The 16971-nt window shown below is 36.9% G+C and overlaps 1 protein-coding gene across 1 annotated transcript; it reads left to right on the top strand.

Annotated features, from left to right (window-relative positions):
* Positions 1-11172: 11172 nt before the first annotated feature.
* LOC128864399 (jerky protein homolog-like) lies at positions 11173-12419 on the top strand. The gene is made up of 2 exons (XM_054104034.1): positions 11173-11917; positions 11980-12419. Exons 1-2 carry the CDS (start codon positions 11258-11260, stop codon positions 12172-12174), a joined length of 855 nt encoding a protein of 284 aa, XP_053960009.1. The 5' UTR covers positions 11173-11257; the 3' UTR covers positions 12175-12419.
* Positions 12420-16971: the final 4552 nt, after the last annotated feature.

Raw genomic sequence — 16971 nt, 5'->3', positions numbered from 1 at the left:
ACATTTACGTTTTTACTTAATTTTTATTTCCTTAATATTTTCTATAACCATTAATATCCTCTTTTGGCTTTTTTGGTTGATCTCTATTTTCTTAATTGTGTTTTGCTGCTTGTGGTTTGTTTCGTTGGACGATTCTTCAGCCACTTATTATTCAAATTAGGCTTGTTTTTGTGGCTTCAGTTTCATTCATGTATTTCGTATAAAAGCCTTGACAATTGCATGGATGAGCGGCAGAAGGGATTATTTACATACATACATACATTTTAGGGGAACGCAAGGAATTTCTAAGAATGTTTGATTCGGCTATACTTACAACAGCCGATTGTAAAGCTCATCCAGCTGAGAGATGATCAGTGATAGCAAACTTTGAAAAAGGATTCTTGTATGCTGCAGATAATAAATTATAAGCTGAATGGCCATAATATGATGCGTAATTATAGGTACTGGTGCTTATATAATTAAGTCACTTCATACTTTCACAATATAGATAATAATTTTCATCAGTCAACATCTCCTTCCCGATACTTTTTGATCGTAGGGTACTTTAGCAGCCTTCCAAAATTTTGATGGTGCATTTAGTGATATCTCCCCGGAAAAAATACTCTCCGCTCCTTGTAAGCTTGGAGTTGATATGTTAATTAGAGAACTAGTACGTAAGCTGCTAGTTAGTCGGAAAATAAATTCCAAATTAGGTGTTTCTTGCACTGCTGGCACAGTCTGCAGAGAAACTCCTCAATGAGACGTTCTTTCGCCTCTTCGGTGGAATCTGGCCATTAAGGATTTGCTTTTGATGATCGATAGTTGCGGCTGTAAAGTAATCGCTTATGCAGACGACATATATTCTGTCAAAAAAGTACGGGGAATTGTTCAATAAAACGCAAAATAATTGAAAATTTACTTTGTCAGCCTCAAAATAGGCTCCTTTTGAAGCAATACCCATATGCCAACGATTAGTCAAGCCATCAAAGCACCTCTTAAACGCGTTTGAAGAGATCTTCTTCAGCTCCTTCAGCGAATTCTTCTTAATGACCTCTATGGACTCAAAGTGGCGTCCGCGGAGTGGCAATTTAAGTTTTGGGAAAACGAAAATTCATAGGAGACTAAATCCGGTGAATGCGCTGGTTTTCTTTCCACAAATTGGGCCGTTTCCTACACACATTCTCTCTCAAACGTCGCATAACTTCCAAATAATATTATTTATTTACCGTAGAACCATTTCGAATATAGAACGAATTCCGAGTGCACAACGCCATGATAATCAAAGAAAACGAGTAGCATGACTTTCACTTTTGTCCGACTTTGACGTGGTTTTTGGGCTTCGGCTCATGTGAATAGCGCCAGTCAGCCGCCTGTTGACTGGTTTGCATGTCAAACTCATATACCCACGTTTCATCACCTGTTATGATGCGTTGGATAAACGTTGGGTCCGTATATACATATATAAAGGACTGTTGTACCAACATTCCCGATATGTTTTTGACAGAATGTAGTTGTTGCTATAGCTGTATTGTTGGAAAACATCTTTCAACTCTAAGCGATCTATTGCAGACCGCTCTTAGTAAACTGTCTAGATTGGCTTTCACTGGTGGTTTGAGTGTGAATCCTTAGAAAACAGAATTCGTGCAGTTTTCGAGGAAATACAAAATTCGACAAATTGTGAAGCCAACATTCAATGGTGTAAGGGTAGAAATAGGAGATAGCGCCAAATATTTAGGTGTAAATCTCGACAAGCAACTAAATTGGAATATGAATGTAGAGGACAGAGTAAAGAAAGCTACTGTAGCTCTATTATCATGCAACTAATCAATGGTACGATTTAGGAGTTGGACACCCGACCATAATACTCTGTCTGAGTCCAACTAATTGTGTTGATTATTGTTTGGATGAACCATATTTTCATAGGTTATTTTGTACTAGAATTCCAGCTAGACATGAGTGGGTTGACAAAACCGCCTATGGTTCTTTACGGACGGCTCAAAGCTTGACGATAAAGTTGGCTTTGGAGTCTACTGTAAGAAGCCAAAAGTCTTGGTATCACAGTGGACCGAAAACGGTCCTACTCACTTATATTTAGAGACCGACTGCCACATTTACGTACCTACCATCACTCAAGCTGGCGCAAAATTAATCAAGCAGTTTTGTTTTTGAATCACTTTGTACTAAATATGGAATTTTAGGTGGAAATCTTTACTTGGACCTTTACGCGCTCAAGTACTTGTACGTTTGGTACAATGCAGCTGTCTAGTCCTAGGTCAAGTATCCAATATGATTGATGTGCGACAGCATTTGAAAAAATTGTAACTTCTCCCGATGGAGCGGGGTAAAATAATAACCTCATAAGCCTCATGGACTTTGCACGAAATTCATGAAAAATTAACAAATTTTAAAACATTGTCGTCCAAATTTTCAACTTTTTAGCCAGTATCTTTAGAAAAGTTCTGCGTGTGCATTTTTATAGCCCATTCAATTTCAGTATAAAAAATGTAACACAATTTAAATTTTTTCGCATGCGATGCTTATAATTTTCTTCCATATAAAAGGCTTCCTGAACATGTGCTCGCTGAAGAACCCAGTCAGTGGCAATACTCCACTATTGAATCCCGCGTTAGGCGTGAAAAAGGATGGTTGGCTGTAAGGTAACTGAACTCACGATAATCAAGCAGCTGAATAATTTAAAAAAATAGAAGTGGAAAAAAATTGGTTAGAGATGAGACAATAGGAGTACACCGCCCATTGTGATAATTTTATAAGCATGAAGGAGGTGGGGAAAACAATGATGAGAAAGTAAACTATTAGGAAATTTAAATAAAAAATAGCGGCCTTCATATCCTAGGATGCTCCTTCTACCACCCGTAGGTAAAAATAATTTCACCCTCGCTTATTAATATTCTCGCTTAGAGTTCGCAGAGCTAAATTGCAGCTCACCTCACCAAGATCTAGAGACCATTATCTAGTTTCTTCAATGCATGCCACGAAATCTAGCAAACTGGATGCTTTAACACTGGCATTATAGTGGTGGGTGTGGAGGAGGAGGCATTTTTTGAGTGTCTCAGCGCAGACCCAATTAGCATAAAGATGCCATTTTGATATACCACTTGTAGAACCACCGCATTTTATTAGTCGAACCATCTTAATTTGACTATGAATCTGCAAATGTCGTCTATTTTCTTTTCTGCAATTTTTTCGAGTTAACCATCGCGAATTCTCCATGCATTCTATGTAGATTCTTCTTGAAAGCAGCTTCTGCATTTATTGCTGTACGGCCACCCTCATCTTCCTGACATGGTTTCCCAAAGGCTGGTAGCCGGTTATTGTTGATGTAATTCGGAATATGTCTGCTCGTGGCATTCTTAACAACTCGTCAGTTCTGGATTTGTTGAAATTGGGCCCCGTTTGCTTAATTGTTTTGCAGGTATCCGTGTTAGTCCATCTGTGAACAGCCTGTTTCTGAAATAGCGAGAAGATCTGCCTTTTGCCCATTTTCCTATTTTGCTTATTTCTACCGCTGGGATTGCAGTATTTGACGAGAAATGAAGTGGGAAGCAATCATTTTTCTATATTAATAGTCGCACCTATAAATTAGCTTGAAGTGAAAGTCAAAGAACCGCCGTAGCTGAATAAATTGGTGCGTGACTACTATTTAGAAGTGCATAGGTTCGAAACCCCGGGTACAAAACACGAATTAGAAAGTTTATTGTAATAGCGTTCGCTCTTCGGCAAACAATGGCAAAACATCCGGGTGTAATTTTGCCATGAAATGGCTTCTCATAAAAAATTGTCTGCCCTTCGACGACGGGGTAAAACTGTAGATTCCTTCATGAAATTTTCCCTAACCGAATTCCAAAGTGGCTGCCCTATGTCCTCGATAGCCTCACGCATTCCATCTTTGAGGTTTTGAATCGGCCCTGGGCTGTTGGCGTAGACCTTCTCTTTCACGTGGCCCCAAAGAAGAAAGTCACAAGGTGTTAAATCACAAGATCACGGTGGCCAATTGTGATCCCCTCTTCGAGAGCTAACACGGTGCGGAAACTTTTCCCGTAAAAGATCAATGGCTTTCGCGCACGTAGCGGCGTCTTGTTGAAAATAAACGTTGTCCAGATCAATACCATCCAATACCGGTCATAAAAAATCGTTAATAATCTCTCGATAGCGCAATCCATTCACCTGTAACACCAGGCCCGACGAGAGGGGGTGGGATCGGGGACTTTTTACCCCGAGCCCGGAGTTCTCAGAGGGGCCCGGACTCGAGAGAAATTCGAATTATATGAATTAGACATAATTGGAAAGGGCCCGCATTTGCAATTTTCCCCCGCGGCCCGGAAATGCTTTCTACGGCCCTGTGTAACACCTGTTATTGGAAAACCCTTTATTATATTAAAAATTAAAGACATTTATTTTACTTCTCTTGATAATTCTTTAAAATTTGGTGAATAATTTGTGACTGCACTTCTCAGTGATTCTTTGAGATGCTGGTTAGTTAATACAGATCGATGTTTGGTTTTCGCGAATTTTAAATCGTTTATTTGGATAAAAACGTAACAGCCCCTTAACAAAATAAATGCACAAAATGAAAAGTGAACACGGGTACATTTATCGAGAGTCACAAATAATCCTTCTAAGAGCCGCAGATTGACCCCCTTCCCTGATTTGTAATATGCACTATATACTTGGCGGCCGCCGTAGCCGAATGGGTTGGCGCGTGATTACCATTCGGAATTCACAGATAGAACGTTGGTTCGAATCTCGGTGAAACCAAAATTAATAAAAACATTTTTCTAATAGCGGTCGCCCCTCGGCAGGCAATGGCAAACCTCCGAGTGTATTTCTGCCATGAAAAAGGTCCTCATAAAAATATCTGCCGTTCGAAGTCGGCTTGAAACTGTAGGTCCCTCCATTTGTGAAACAACATCAACACGCACACCGCAAATAGAAGGAGGAGCTCGGCCAAACAACCAGAAAGGGTGTGCGCGCCAATTATATATATATATATATATATATATATATACTTATATACAAAGGACCGCTGTTTGACAAAGCAGCTGATGATTTACCATTGCTACTGCAGCCATCGTAGACTAGCGTACAGAACTGGTCGAATTCCCTGTGTCTACGCAGTTTTATCATTCACTTGATCCCTACGGTTCAAGAGGACTTACTTTAATATAGTTTTGGATAGTAAATACGGTGTTGGTCGTTTTTCTATTGATGCAGTGGTAACTGCTGGGAGCTTGTACATCAATAATTTTCATAAAACCGCAAGGAAGACACTGAAAGTGAAAGTGTCAAAAGCCAGTGCCTAGAAAGTGAAATCGTTCTCCACAATTACTTTTCATTGGGTATGGAATATTTTGACATACCCAACTTTCTTCGAAACTGAGCAGAAATACCTGAAGTCCATCAAGTGGTGTACTTCACAGAGTGGCAAGCACTGGAACCTAACGTAAGTAAATTCAACTAAGATTTTTAGGCACAATGAACACTGATCCTTACTGAAAGTGGTGTCGTAATTTTCTACTTTTGAATTTAACAGGTCATATTTCCTCATTTCTTCTTTTTATATTAGACGACGATTTGAAAATGAGCGCTCGATCAAACCCATCCGTGTAATGAGACCCGAATATTCTCCAGAATTTAATTTAATAGATGCCTTGGCAGTGTCAAAATTAATCCTGTTGCAATGTAATAAAAGCCACTCAAAGAGCACAAAACTTTAAAGCAATTGCAGAAATTAGAAGCTTAAATGGGAATGAAAAAATATGAGCTGCAAAAAGCAAATCAAAGAATATTATGAAAAAACCGCTTGGGAAATGCTTTTGCTGCCGTTTCTAAGAAATTGGAGTATATGTGTGTGTGCGTACGAGTACATATGCACAAGTACATGTCATTGCTATGGTAGAATAATGCACAAGGCATTTGAGTACATAAAACCAAAAACACCAACAACTGCTGGTTGTGAACGCAGGAGGCCGCACACAGCAATAGCAACAACAAAGAAAATCAAAAAAACTGCTTCTAGTTAGTGGCAGCAACTTGCTGGCTGCTTGCTAATATGTTTGCATGAATGCGCATATGTATGCATGTATTGAGCGTTTGCATGTAGATCCAGCGATGCGTGCGAGTGCGTGTGGAGGATAGGTACATAGTGCAAAGTACATAGCAAATAAATGCTGAAATTTTTCTAAACCCTAAAGCACATACATACATACACATACACCCATACATACTCACGCAGCGAAATAAATGGGCGAGTACTTTGAAATCACATGCATACATACAGACATATTTCGGTATACAAAAACGCAGCGCTCGCTCAACGCAAGCCGGCAGGCAATAAAATGCAAAAAAAGCGCAGGAAATGTAGGCGAATAGGCAGCGCAGCTAGAGCAACAGCAGAAGCAACAACAACGACAACGAACTTTTTCAAGCATTAGAAACACACAGCAAAGCAAAAAAGCGGAAAACAGAAAGCAGCAAGCAACAAAGCAAATACCAGCAGAGTGACCGTCCAACAGTGCGTTTAGCATTTGGTCGGTCGATGTGGCTAGCAACCCGCTTACCGCTTGCCGCTTTCCCATTGCCCTGCTGTGCCAATATTGCGTGCAACTTAAGCTCTTACTGCCGTTGCTATGTTGTTATTGCGCTCGGTGCTCCCCCTGCCGCTGCTATATAAAAAATGCGTTTCCTCACTTTCTCAGTAATGCCCTCTCTCTCCAAGTCAGTTGCTACGGCATAACGACAAATGCTGGCGAAGCATTAAATGCGTACGTGCAAAAGTTCCCAGCAACGCGGGCAGCGCCATAAGTGGAGCAATGTTAGCAGAGACAGCAAAGAGCTTAGCTGAAGTGGAGGAATCGTTTGTGTGTGGATTTGTTTGTAGGTGTCAGGTGCGGGTAGGCGAACAATTGCTGCAGAGCGCCGCAACGCGCATACGAAAATAAAGTTTAGGCAGCAGGCCTAAAACATTGAACAATGTGGTGGGGTAGAGAGAGTGAGTCGGAACAACGATGTAGAAATGCGCCCGTAGTGGTGAAAAATATATGTATATATTTACAAGTGGGTACATATGCATATGTGTATATACAGTCTGCCACACAAGTGAAGATACACACTATTGACACATTCGTATACAATAAATAAATTCAGTGGTTCTGGTTGGCAATTATTGCCAATAAGTAGTACGCCTTTTGTCATATATGGATTCTATGAGATTTTCCTCCATCTTTGAATGGCCAAATCTTGCTGACTTCATGGCAAGTTTTCGAATCTAGAGGTCGGGCTAAACACTACCCCCTGGGCTGATCAACTTCTAGATCTATTTATACTAAGAAATAAAAGGATAATATTAGTTTGAGGAAAAATAAATCCCTTATTTTCTCGGTAGTTGGCTGTAGTCCGATATCGCGTAAATTATCGCTCAAATAATTTAAAGTTTATGGTCGTTGTCAAAGTGGCATTTAAAACTAAAAAATGCTTTGGCTGTTTTTTGTTTGTTCCATCCAGTTGTGATTTAAAGGGTGTTACCTATGGAAATCAACAAAGAGAAAATTCGGTACATTTTGCAGTTTTTCTTTGATAAAGACGAAAATGCAAGTCAGGCCGCTGAAATTGTGAATTGTGTTTATGGTGCCGATACTGTAACAGATAATTACGTGCAATTTTGGTTTCGTCGATTTCTGCATTTTTGATGTTAAAAAAAAAATGTCGATAATATCACAGAAATAATCGAGGTTAACTGGTATGTTAGTAGTCGTAGCATCGCCCAGAAGCTAAAATAAAAAATTAGTGATTTCTTTTTCCCCAAACTAATATTTTTATAAAGTAATGAAATAAATTATTTTCAATTTAGGCCTGAGCTGTAGTTAAATCTAAAAATATTTAGATTCTTCTTCTTCTTCTTAGCTTCACAATCCGTGGTGGACCATAGCTGCATCAACAATTTTGCTCCACTTTTTTATTCTATTATAGATTCTATTAAAAATTTATTCTACCTTTCGCCTGGTAAAAATCTACCAACATTTAAATGTGTCGGTACTTTTGTTGCAGACTGTTTATGTGCACGCAGAGTAGCGTTCACACGAATCCTACAATGGCGGTCATCAGTGTTGCCGCCGTCACTTCAATTTTAAACTGTTATTTTGTTTTGGAAGCCTCAACTCTTTTGAAATCACATCACTTGCTAGGATTTGAGTTGCTCTCCAAAAAATCCAAAAAATAATACCCATAGAGTTATTTATTTGCCATATATGCGTTCCGCAAAAGTTTATTAAAAAGCTGCCATTAATTTTTAGAGTGGTCTAGAAGTAAAAAGAAAGGCCAACAAATTATTTCCAAATAAATTCTGAACATGGTTCAAATTTTAAATACGTCTCCACTACGTGATGGTGGACTACAAATAAATAATATTCTATATAATTAAAATATACAGTGTACTATCTCCTAACAGACATCTCTCTTAAGTGATCATCTCCCATAAGCGCTTACTTATTTCAGTACATGTCACAAATCCTTAAGAATTAAAAAGAAGTGTAAATCGGACTATTCCTTCAAAAAGTATTTCCAAAGTTTCGGATTTTCTTTTATACTCCTAATGAGATAGAAAAGGGCGAATTTTTAAAAAAATATGCACACACTAGACAATTAGTCATAATAGGCAGAAATATCTTTTCCATTTTTATGCCTACTTGAGCTGATTCGGGCTGCCAAATTGTTGCATTTTGCAGTAGATATCTCGTAAACAGTAGATACAGGCTCAAAGATTGCTCAAAAATATTCTCAAGTGTTTGTATTTAAGTGAATTCCCCCACCAACAGTAAAATCAGCTTCAAAACAAAATGCGGTTAGAAAATATTGTTTTGATGTTTAATATACGCAATGGGAATCGAAACTACTAGTACACACAAGTGCAGCGGCGGCGTATGTGTAAGTTCAAAGCTTCCCAACTTTTGCGTTTAATTTTAATTTACTTTTATAAAAAAAATACGTACTTTAATCGGAAAAATACCTAAACCGATATAAATTTAAATATATATTAATTTATTGGTCATCACAACAAAATTCACTTAACTTCTGCTCATCTTATAACTTCTCCCGAAAATTCATAAACGGCAGCTTTGGTTAAATTCGTTGCAGTAGTGTGAGGGGATGCATGCGAAACGCACTTTTTTAGCGACAATGATAGGCCGAACAGTGTTCAGGCCGATAACGAGAATGACGAAGGCGAGATTGTAATGGCGATGGTTTATAAAGCATTGAAAATGAAGGGGAGCAGACGGTGTGAAGCGCTTATTTACGCATACATCTATACATACACACATTTGCCGATATAACAACATAAGCAAAGTGCTTGAACATAATTCTTGTTGTTGCTGAGAGAGCATAAACAACAAAGCACTCATACACAACCATACTTATGCGCAAATAAAAATATTAGTTCTTGTAGTGTTGCTTTTACTGCACGAAAACGCATAAGTCTAGGCGCTGCGTAGGCAACAACAAAGCTAAGAAATTAAGCTTTCCACTCCATCGCAGCGATCGCACTCTGCTGCACGTTTACTCTCTTGACTTTTATTCATTTTTTTGCAAAGCTCTTCGCTTTTATTTTGGCATTGTGTTCTCAGCAACAACTCGTAGAGTTATACCGAATCTGAACTGAGTGCGTTTTATCGGCACACGTGTTCTACCACAGTTATGCAAAAAAGCGGGAGAGCATTCAAACGCACACAACCAACTCGGAACACTTTTGTAAGGTGTGTGTGTGTACATTACTGAGATAGGGGGCTTGCTATTTCGTGTACTCCCAACTGGAGCGTATATATGCACGTTAGTTTGTTCGTGTGAGTGCGCTCTGACTTGTATGCCTCTATTTTCCTGTGCAATACTGTGAACGAAATTGTTAGTGCATTATCGTTATAGTTGTATGCAAGCCGAACCCATGTTCTATCTCATTCCACCAAAAAAACAAGAAATACGCAGCTTTCCCCTGTTCTTAAAAAAGTCTTCTATTTCTGCTACATAAAATGCAATAGTATTTTTAAATGTAATGTGTTTTAATAACAATTCCGAATTTATTCAAAAATTTCTTGTTTGAGTAGAAAATTATATAATATAATACTAAAATACATATACACATACATACATGCAAGTATGTATGCATGGGTTTAAAGGTTGGTCCATCAAAAGTAAAAAAAAAATAGTTTAAAGAGATGATATTCCAAATGTATTTTACAGTACGGCGTACTACTATCATTTGACCTAGTCAGGACACTCCTTATGTACTGCCTTCTAACAAGATCTCACCACTGGGAATATGGTTCGCTACCATTTTTCTTTAATGTACCTGTATAACTGAAGAAGTTGTCATTTGTTTCTTGTTAACTGTTCTAAGTGGACAGGTTCAGTAGCAGTTAACAAGTAGGAGTTTTGAGACCTTCACACTTGATTATGAACTGCAGTTTTAGACATGGGATCGCTAGCATTTCCTTAGCAGTTCCACTTTGTCCTGTTTGAATAATATTAGAAAAGTTCTTAACAAAAAAAAACACACTTAACACTTCCACTGCCATTAACGCGTTATATCCTGAACCGCATTATAAAGTTGGCATCGTATACCAATTTGACAACTATAAATACGCCAAGGTCATCTGTTGGTCAAGTAAAATAAAATGCATTTCTTTAGTATGTAATTCAGTTAATTATGTTATGCTGAATATCCGCTACATAATTCATCTATCTCTGAGAACCCTCTTATATGTGGCATGAGCAAAATCTTCCAAAATCAAATACAGTGCACTCGGGAAAACGTCAACACTAGTTTACGTCAACATCCCAAAACGTCAACCCTTAATTTTTTACATTGTCTACTCTAAAACGTCAACCAAACCACAAAGCTCTAAAACGTCAACTTTAAATAAATCAAAATTTTGAATTAAGCAACAGTTAAAATACACAGTTTTGATCACACACACACATTTATTTCATGAAATTAGTTCAGAATTCGGGTATTCCCCTTATATTTAAGTACATACATATTTATGTATATAGAATAGAAAAAAAATTCCATCTCAATGTGTTGTCTTTTTATATTCAGTTGATTTTTCGTTCTCGTAAGTACCACATTACCAAAATGTGTTCAAAACAACCGAAAGTGCTTAAATTACAAGAAAAGGTAAATATTTTGGATTTATTAGAAAAGGGTGCAAGTGCGGTAGCTTTGGCAAAACAATATGGTATCTCAATATCAACAATTAGCAAGATAAAAATGAAAAAAAATAAAATTTTTGACTGTGTCAATAATACGCTTTCCGGCCAGAGAAAAAGAAAGACATTAAGAGCATCAGAGTTGCCGAAAATGGAAAAGCGCCTGTATCAATGGTTTGTAAAGCAGAGAGAAAAGCATTATCCGGTTAATGCATTAGCGCTCAAACAAAAGGCTAAAGAGATTCATCTAAAAATAAAAGAAAAGGAATGTTATTTTAACGCAAGTGATGGATGGTTGCAAGGTTTTAAAAAAAGATATGGAGTTCGCCTGCTTAAAATAACTGGAGAAAAACTATCTTCACAGCCTTTGCTGGTCGAACCATTTAAAATCAAACTTAAACAAAAAATTGAAGAAATGGGTCTTTGCCATGATCAATTGTACAATGCTGATGAGTCTGGCTTATTTTGGAAAATTTTGCCAGAAAAGTCTGAAAAGAAAAAAACTGCTCCGGGCGTAAAGACAGAAAAACAACGCGTTACTTTTTTATGTTGTGCTAATGCTTCCGGAAATCATAAGCTTAGATTGTTGGTGATTGGGAAGGCAAAAAATCCACGCATTTTCAAAAATTTTAACTGCCCAACTGAGTACAAGAGTTCCAAGTCCTCATCGATGACATCAGCTATTTTCTACGATTGGTTTCACAAATCCTTTGTGCCACAGGTTAATATTTGTTCTGCTACAGAAAAATATCGCTTTTAATAGCTAAGATTTTCTAATTTTAGGTAACAGATTTTCTTTTAAAAAAGACAATAAAACCAAACGAAGCTGTCGAAATATTTAACCGGGCTTTGGATTGGGCTCAATGCGAGATTGTTGAGCAAAATGACCTAAATGTATTAAGACGTTTACGAGAGAAAGCTCTCCTCCAAGTATTGGAAAGGAAAAAACAACAGAAAAAAATAACCGATTTTTTTTAGATGCATAAGTATGTATGTGAAATGTGATCTCTTTTGAAATGCGTTCCTTTAGTTTTAGTTAGGCTGAAAGCCTTTTTTGTTCTTTTTTTGTATTTGTTTATGTTTAGTTTAAGGTTATAGTCAATAAAAACGTTTAAAGCACACTATCAATATGTTTTTTTATTACAAGTTTCTACATTCATAAACGTCAACAATTTGTTAAACGTCAACACTCGTGGTTTTAATTAGTTGACGTTTTCCCGAGCGCACTGTATGTACTTTTGTTTATGAATTTCGCAAATATGTGTACATACACATGTATGTGTGTTTAAGTTGCTGTAAATATAGAGGAATATGTAAAGCAACTTAAATTTTAGTAATAAATACATAGACTTGAAAAGTCAAAAAAATATTTCCAAATACAAATAAGGATAGTTAAATACCAGGAAAAGCCACTAAATATTCAGTTGACTTAACTACCCTAAGCTTTACACTAACAAAACATATTACTACCCCTCTATCTTACTGATGAGTGCACGAGCAGAGCTGCATGCAGAACGTTGCAGGCGCAACACAACAATCACTTAGCGCACAAAGCACTGTATGCGTCGCAGTCGACGCTGACAATGCGACCATCGAACAGCGACTATAAAATCGAATTAGTTGTGTGGAGAGCGACGAATGCCACCAGAGAGAGACTTTTCCAATATGCAAACGACCGCTTTATTAGAGAGTGTAAATTGAAAACGAAGAGTACGAATGAGAGCACTCAGAAAAATTGCACACAAATCTAAAAAAACACTTCACGGAATGGAGAAAGAAAACAAAAACTTTGCCGCCAATAAGAACTTTGCCTCTTGGACGATTACATTCGTAGTGGTCTCTTCGATTCGCCTTCGTTTTGTGATTGTCATTCATTGTAAACGCGCTTATGTATACACACACTATCGTAAAGTGCGTAGATGTGTGCATGAATAAAGCACACACACGCACTCGCAATGGGTAGCAAAACACTAGGAAAGCTGACTTTTGCATTTGCAACGTTGCTGCTAGCAAAGCAAACACACAAAAACAAATAGATGCTTACAGCGGAGCATAAAAGCAGTAGGCAAAAACAAACGAGTATACAAAACAACTTTGCAAAGCGCGAATATAGTGGAAAAGCAAAATTCGTTGATTGAAACGAAAAGGTTCCGCAGCTAAGTAGTACAGTGGTAAGCGTTCCGTTCAATAAAAATATTTTTGGTCGAGAAAAGAAATGCATAAATGAATATTTTTACGTTGTTTCAGATTTCACCAGTCAGGCTTTACACTATCCACAAACAGCAGCAATTTATATATCCAAAATCCTATAGAGTTTCATCTCTAAATTAAAGCTTTAAATAAAAAAATCCTGTAAGCTACTGATATTACGGATACTGAAATTCCTGTAAGCTCCTGATATGAAAACAAAACCAAGTTATATATTCCCTACGTTGATTACGTTCACTACGTTCAATAATTTAGTTTTATACAATTTTTGAAATTTCTCTGCCTAGAACCAGTGGAGCTTTTGGCTACCTGAACTCACCTAACTTATGAACATATGAACTTATTGGCTCTCATTTGAAAAGGAATGGAATTATAAAATGCAAACCAGCGCCAAAAACAAGTCAAGCCACTTAAAATAACTTAAAGAGTTGTTCAGAAAGTGCGAATGGTGATATAAACAAATAAATATTTAGTAGCTAGTGGTGCTTATGATTATCTGACAAAGGGTGTACATTTTGTAATTTAAAAAATAGCTTGCCATTATTTTTTGCCAAGTCCGCTGAATTTCTGCCCAGCGTACCAACTACTCGCGAACTTACATATATTGCTTGGCAATTGGTGGCAGCAAATGCGCCTGGCTCACTGTGCGCACTCTCTCACTATTGCTCACACTCATCCATCGTTCTCTGCATTTTACTTTGCTACATTTTGCGCTACAGCCACTTGCTGTTTTTTTGCATACACTACCGCCACTACCGCTTATCGCTCTTTCAAACAACCTCAGAAGCTGTGCCTCTCACAATATAATTACAATTCCAATTAAACTGCTGTGACATGCATAGCGCATTTGCTGCTTCGTGCCGTGCGATGCGCCAGCCATTGTGAGTGAGTATGCAATTGTGCTGCTGAGTATTTTTAGCGTGGAGTAGAAGTGAGCGCGCATTTGGGTTAGTGTTGCGTCGCATTTATTCTTCCTAGTATTCTGCTCAATGCTGCTGCCATACTAACTGCTTTTGTTGCTAGTTGGTCGGACATGGGTATTGAAGTATTGCGCTTTAAAGCTGCTGTCGCCACCGCCAGCGTCGCAGCCAGTGTCAGTAGTGCTTTTGCTAATGCTTTTTGCTCTGCATTTCGCTGCTTGTTCTCACTGTGTAGCAAAGTAGTGTGGTAGTGGAGTGCGGTGGTTAGTTGATTGTGTTGCTGTGTTGCTGCGTTGCTGTTTTGTCTGACTGATTGACGACGACGGTGGATGTTTGTTGGTTGCTCGCTCGGGTTTAGCTGGTTGGTGGGCCAAAAACGCAATTTATGAAATTCTGTTCGTCTAATTCGGCCCCAGGTTTCGGAGGTGCTCGCTCGCAGCCAGTGTGTGCGCACTCGTCTCGTAACGTTTTTCTTCTAACAAATTTTTACACAACAAAAATTCAAAGTTTATTAAATACAAAAATATAAACAAAAACAAAAAAAAAACATTCATTAAATATAAATTTAATTTAAAAATTATACAAAACGCGACTATATAAACATTTTTATTACAAAGGAATAGAAGAGAAATATAAATAAAACGGCACACAATTTTTGTTCTAAAAAATAAATGCAATAAAAGCGGAAACGATAATTCGCGGTAAAAATCCAAGCGAATCGAATTAGCGAATTCGAATTTGAAAGTCCAGTGTTTTCATTGAAAAAAAATTGAAGTAAATTAAAATCGGAAAAATGTATGTAAAATGCATACAGTGCAATGCAAAAGTTCAAGTTTTTATGCTGAACAAGAAAATTTAAATCAGCGGCAGTGCATCAAACAGACGAAGGCGACAAGGCAGCAAAAGTGAAGAAGCAGAGAAATAAATTCTTCAAAGTACGGAAATGTTTTTTATTAAAAGTAACTCGCTAAGTACAATTTTTTTTATTTGAAAATTGTTTTTTTGTTTTTGTTTTGTATGCACTGGGCCAGTGTTGAAAAGTTAAAAATGTATTTTATTTTTCAAATGAAAAGAAGCAATTTTTTTTATCGAAAGAAACATTGTAATTCCTTTGGTTCTTATTTACTTGCAATTTATGCGCCAAGAGTATGCCCATCTCTTTCTCTATGCATGTGTGTGTGAGTGTGTTTAGCGGAAACCCCAAACTAAAGTACCGAAAGCAATATTTTTGTGTGCCAAAAATTTGCGATTGACCACGAATTTAATGAAAAACATTGTACGCAAAAAGTGAAGCAAAAACAGCACAGCAATTTTTTCAAACTAACTTTGCTGCAGACAAGCAAACGCAGCAGGCGAACAGCAATTGCAGTGTCAGCCGTGACAGCGATAGGCAAACAAGTAGCAGCGGCATTAACAACACAGCAAACACGGAAGCTGCCAGTTGATGCTATATGCAAAGTGGGGATTGCGCTTGAAAAAGAGGCGCATGAAAAATTTGTGAATTTTCATAAATACAAACAAAATTCGTTCCTAGCAAGAACAGTGGACTTTCGAGAAATTATTCAAGAAAAATTTGTGAAAGTTTGCATACAAATATTTTGCGATAAAGGTTTGTGTGAGTGAAAAATATGGAACGCAGAAAAGTTCGACTACATAAAATGCTGAAAAATTTTGTTAAAAAATCTAAATGCAAAAGAGATCAAATAAAGCCAGTAAATATTTTGGATTCTAAAATGACTGAACAGTGAAAATGGAATTAGGGGAGTGTTTATACCTATGCAGTGATAAGAATATGAGTGTAAGTGTGTGTGTGTGTGTTTGTGTTATAGATAAAAGCGCGCCCCAAACACCTGAGACCAGCGATGAAAGTGTAAATACAAATGGGATACAACAATAATTGATTGAGTAAATAAAAAAAGAATTTTTTTCGTAATATTTAAATTACAAGATAATAAAATTAAAATTGCATAATAATAAGAAAGCAAAGGAAATAAAGTAAAGAAGTAAAATAAAGCTGAAATAAAATAAATTAAGCAAAATAAAATACAAAAAAAATTATAAAATTTGCATAATTAAATCTAAATAAGTAATAGAATAAATTAGTAACGCTAAGCGAGTAGGAAGAAAACTAAAAAAAACATGAAATAACAAAGAATTATGAAAATTAAAAAAAAAATGGAATAAAATTACAATAAAATAAAACAAAATAAAAATGCGTAGATTAAGTAAAACGCACTTTATTAACAAAAAATTTAAAATCTTAAATATAAAATAATAAATATCTAATAATAATAACAAAGTGATCGCTTTATAAGAAAACATTTTAGGAATAACTTTTATTTTTTTTTTGTTTCAAAAAAGAAGAAAAGTCATATCGTAAAAACGCTCAAATTAACCAACCGATTATCGTGTTTCAAATTTTTGAATGAAGCGATCTGCTGCTTTGAGTTCAAAACTCAGTTTTCAAAAAACAAAAAAAACAAAAAAAAATTATTCTTCCGAGTGTTGAATAAAATCGAAGGGCTTTCGAAAAATTGCACCAACCCGTTACTAAAATCATAATAATAAGCGCACCACTTTAACTTTTGAATTAGAAACAGTGGTTAAGCGCGTTTACCGTCTCCCGAAGAGCTAGGCAACAGTTTCA

Source organism: Anastrepha ludens, chromosome 5 (genome assembly GCF_028408465.1).
Source record: "Anastrepha ludens isolate Willacy chromosome 5, idAnaLude1.1, whole genome shotgun sequence".
Classification (NCBI taxonomy): domain Eukaryota; kingdom Metazoa; phylum Arthropoda; class Insecta; order Diptera; family Tephritidae; genus Anastrepha; species Anastrepha ludens.
This window is presented reverse-complemented; position numbering and strand designations above follow the sequence as displayed.